General features: G+C 34.7%; 1 protein-coding gene across 1 annotated transcript; it reads right to left on the reverse strand.

The window, feature by feature from the left end:
- Window positions 1-710: 710 nt before the first annotated feature.
- On the reverse strand, window positions 711-4,122 carry LOC134720611 (cilia- and flagella-associated protein 68-like). The gene is made up of 3 exons (XM_063582971.1): window positions 3,776-4,122; window positions 1,507-1,591; window positions 711-1,166 (listed from the first exon to the last, which is right to left on the reverse strand). The coding sequence occupies exons 1-3, from the start codon at window positions 4,004-4,006 to the stop codon at window positions 1,009-1,011; spliced, it is 474 nt and encodes a 157-aa protein (XP_063439041.1). The 5' UTR covers window positions 4,007-4,122; the 3' UTR covers window positions 711-1,008.
- Between the last annotated feature and the right edge of the window lie 416 nt (window positions 4,123-4,538).

Raw genomic sequence — 4,538 nt, forward strand, 5'->3', positions numbered from 1 at the left:
TGACCTCTGATGCCATATATATTGACTCAGTTTGTGTTTTAGAAAGTAAAAACACAAAAATACTGAACTCCGAGGAAAATTCAAAAAGGAAAGTCCCAAATCAAATGGCAAAATCAAAAGTTCAAACACATCAAACGAATGGATAACAACTGTCATATTCCTGACTTGGTACAGGCATTTACTCATGTAGAAAATGGTGGATTGAACCTGGTTTTATAGCTAGCTAAACCTCTCACTTGTATGACAGTCTCATCAATTTCCATTACATTGTCAACGATGCGTGAATAAAGCAAACAGAAACAACAAATGTAACGAAGAAGCACAAAAAAGCATACACCAAATTTAACATCCTCATTTTGCTTATATTATACGATTTTAATTATCTTTGTAAAATCTACCCATTAAGGATGGAAGGTTTTCAGTACTGGTGTAAAATTGTGCGTTTGAAATTCGCACAGATAGACATAAAATAATTTTGTCGTTCAAAGTATGACGGCATTCACAAATGCAGAGTCACGTTAAGTTAACCGTCGACTAACATGATTATTTAGACAGTGTAAACAATTGGCGAACGATTCGGAAAACCCCATTGACTATGCATGAACCATAGAATGGTTATTTAGCTCCCTAAGGAGGATTGGCACCATACACCTACTAAATCTGGCTGTCTCTGCCATTACGGGCTGCACTGTTGTAGTTAAACAACAATGTTGTAAAGAAATATTTTAATACTGGTAAAAGTTTTCATAAGAAACAGTTATTACAAATGTACTTAAATTTGAGCAGAAAAAAACATCAACATACATAAATTATATCTTGCTATAAATACTGATCCTCCAAGTATAAAACTTTAATAATACTGTTATCATTATGCTTAATTCAGACTAAAACAGACAGCAACGTTTATGTTATCATTGACGACTAAATATAAAATGCTAAAAAGTAGACCCTTTTTATAAACTTTAGACATTTGCAATGCTCCCGGTATATTCCAATAGTCCATTCATTTTAAGAAGTAGACTGCTGTGGAGTTTGTGTTGGGGATAGTCTTACTCTGGGATCTACGTAAGCAGACCTAGAGGTAGTTTCCCAACTGTTATAAATAGCTTTCAGTTTTGAATTGTCTATTTCTGGTTGGTGTCCTGGGAAAGAATGCGAATGTGGCTCTGAAAGGAGAAAAAAGTAAGTTGAAATTATTTTTTTAATTTGCACTATTCATTGTAACTGATTGGTGACAACAGATAACATATTTTGCTATGACCTTTTCAAACCAAATAACGCTATTCGAAGATGCAGCCGGCCAACCAATTGTTTAAAACAGTAAAAACGTACAAAACTGTCTCACAATTTACAGGAAAGTTTATAAAAACTTTTATATATTTTTGTCAAATTAAACTTTGGTCAATAAAGAAACAACGCTCGGCTACAGGATTTCAATATTTTCAAGTTCCATTTTCTATTTTAATATCACAAACTTAATACTAGTAAAAAAAAATTATCGCTTACCCTTTAAATGCTTCAGTTCCTTTGGTACTTCGTATGGTTGATAGTTGTAACTTTTATCATAAGTTGAATCAAAGTAATGACCATGCTGAAAATGGAACAATAATAACTGAAATATATCAGTATTTCAACTACTAAGTGGACAACTAAAACCTAGATCGTTATTCATTCCATTGGCGGATCCAGGGGGGGGGGGGGGTCAGGGGGTTGGAACCTCCCTTTTTTTTTAGCCGATCAATGCATTTGAATGGGGACATATAGCTGGACCCCCTTTTTAAAATGGCTGGATCTACCACTGCATTCCCCCTTTGAAGTTCATCAGTAAAACGCACATACAATTGACATATAAAGATTGGATGTTGATTTCACTTGGTAGGTTGATCAATTGATTGATTGATTGATTGTTGTAAGCTTAACATCAAATGAAAAGTATTGTATGTACATTAAGCCAAAATAGAAACAAGAACAAGATCCATTAAGTTGGATTTAAAAGTGGGTAGCCTTCGAGAATCAGAAGGGGGTATTTAACCTGCCACTGAAAAAGTATAGTGAACATATCCTTAATAGTAAGTAAGTAAGTATAGGAGATTCTGTTTTGCAACAGGTTACATTCAGACTTCTCAAAGAGTTGTTAGAATGTTTAAAAAACAATAACATAAATTTTTTTTTGGAGAACCTATTAAGTCGTCGAAATAATATGCAAATAACATTGCCTCATAATTAAAATATTGCCAGCAAGAATTTACGGAGAATTCCTTCATCGAATGTGTTTGTGGATTCTACCTATATTCGTTTCATCCGTTGAGAGTTGTGAGGGTACACTCAGTGGAATACGTTTGTATTCAATATCGAGATTAACGGAGATTAGTCAGGTATTATCGTATTTACAACAATATTTTCAAGGACCCCGCAACCGACTTACACTTGGATTTTTGAATAGCAGAACACATTCAATAGTAAAACAAATGATATAGGGTATCGATGACTGGAACAAAATAAGTACGTATACTCAATAAAAAAAAGAAGTAAAGGACCATCGCTTTCATTGCTGTTCTTAATCATTGTCACGGTCAGGCCTTTAACATCAGTGGAGCAAATAACCTCTGACCTCGATACAGTAAAGTCAGGCCTTTAACATCAGTGGAGCAAATAACCTCTGACCTCGATACAGTAAAGTCAGGCCTTTAACATCAGTGGAGCAAATAACCTCTGACCTCACTACAGTAAAGTCAGGCCTTTAACATCAGTGGAGCAAATAACCTCTGACCTCACTACAGTAAAGTCAGGCCTATAACATCAGTGGAGCAAATAATATCTGACCTCACTACAGTAAAGTCAGGCCTTTAACATCAGTGGAGCAAATAACCTCTGACCTCACTACAGTAAAGTCAGGCCTATAACATCAGTGGAGCAAATAATATCTGACCTCACTACAGTAAAGTCAGGCCTTTAACATCAGTGGAGCAAATAACCTCTGACCTCACTACAGTAAAGTCAGGCCTATAACATCAGTGGAGCAAATAATATCTGATCTCACTACAGTAAAGTCCAAATTTTCAATAAACTCAGCAATTTCGAAACAGGAATGTAATTAAATAAGAATTTTCTATGAAATGAAAAAAAAAATCGTGGGATTTTGGTTTTAATTAGTTAATTTGTTTTACGAAAGGGTAATATTTTTGCTTGAATTAATTTTTTTAAAACTTTTAAAGCATATTAATGAGAGCTGAGACTACTATAACATGTGTTATAGTAGTCTCAGATGAGAGGTTATTCAGAAATTGTATAATTTGGAAAAGAATGAATTGAAAATTTTAAAATTTTAATGTTTACTGGCCGGAGTTACATGTAAACCCTATTTTTATGTTCCGAAGGCATTTTTAAGAGCTATCTTGTCATTATTTGGTAAACCATTAATTCAATATATGATTCCGTCCCTCATATAAAATGAGTATATTTTTCACAACCATCTATGGCATTATCATGTAGTGTCGGATTCAGAAAATTTCTTAAGTGGGGGCAAACTGACTTCATTAGAGGGTGTCCAAACTATTCTCACGGTCCCGCGTCTCCCCTCCACCTTATTTCACCTCTGGTTATGATATAATATATATCATATATATTGTTTTTGTTTGATATTTTGCGCACATCCAAGAGTGACAGAATAGTCAACATGATGACAGTGGTCACTAACAGGTAGAAGGTAGAAGTATATTCGGATAAAATAATTAATTTATGAAATATTTGCATAATAATGACCTATATTACGAACCTGTGATGGCAAACATTTGGCTTCTTTAGTATATGCATTGTCGAACCGTTTCTCGTTCCAGTTTCCTATCAATGTGTCATTTGCATACGAGTTCTCCTTATTTGTACACCTCCAACCAAACTGCCTGAATTTTGTGTCTTCAACGTCGTGGGTCCAAATTTCGCCCAAACCACTAGCACGAACCATTGACTGGAATGGAGGGCCTGGGTATGAATCAACACTAGATTGCATTTTTTCTATACTTCTGTTAAATTTATTTTTACCTGGTTTGTTTACCTGTCAATAATCCGGCTACCGGATATATATAATTCACCGTGACGTAGCGTCTGTCGTTGCGTTAGAAACGAATTAACCACGTGATACATCACATGCTTTTATTCGCTCTGGCTTAATACCGAAAACTATGTTTAACAAAATAGGAAGTCTCCAGTGAGGATGTCCCATTTTTAATTTTCCGACCGGACCTGTATCTTAATTTGTATAATTGAGAAGAACGAAACATGTCAAACCAGAATTAGAAATTTTCTTTATTATCTCTCTCTGTAGAAGGATTTTGTTTGGGGCAAGATTTATATATTTCCTGAAATATTTTACCATTTAAAACTATTTTACTACCAAACCCGCGATCATGCCAGGGCACACACATTAATTTACAACTTCTTCTTCTTCTCCTATATATATATCCTTCCAATTAGGAACACCTCCGCAACGGATATTATCCAGACGGGAGTAAATTAAAACTTATATTGTATGGCTGCACTTA

This window comes from Mytilus trossulus, chromosome 6, assembly GCF_036588685.1.
Source record: "Mytilus trossulus isolate FHL-02 chromosome 6, PNRI_Mtr1.1.1.hap1, whole genome shotgun sequence".
Lineage (NCBI taxonomy): Eukaryota > Metazoa > Mollusca > Bivalvia > Mytilida > Mytilidae > Mytilus > Mytilus trossulus.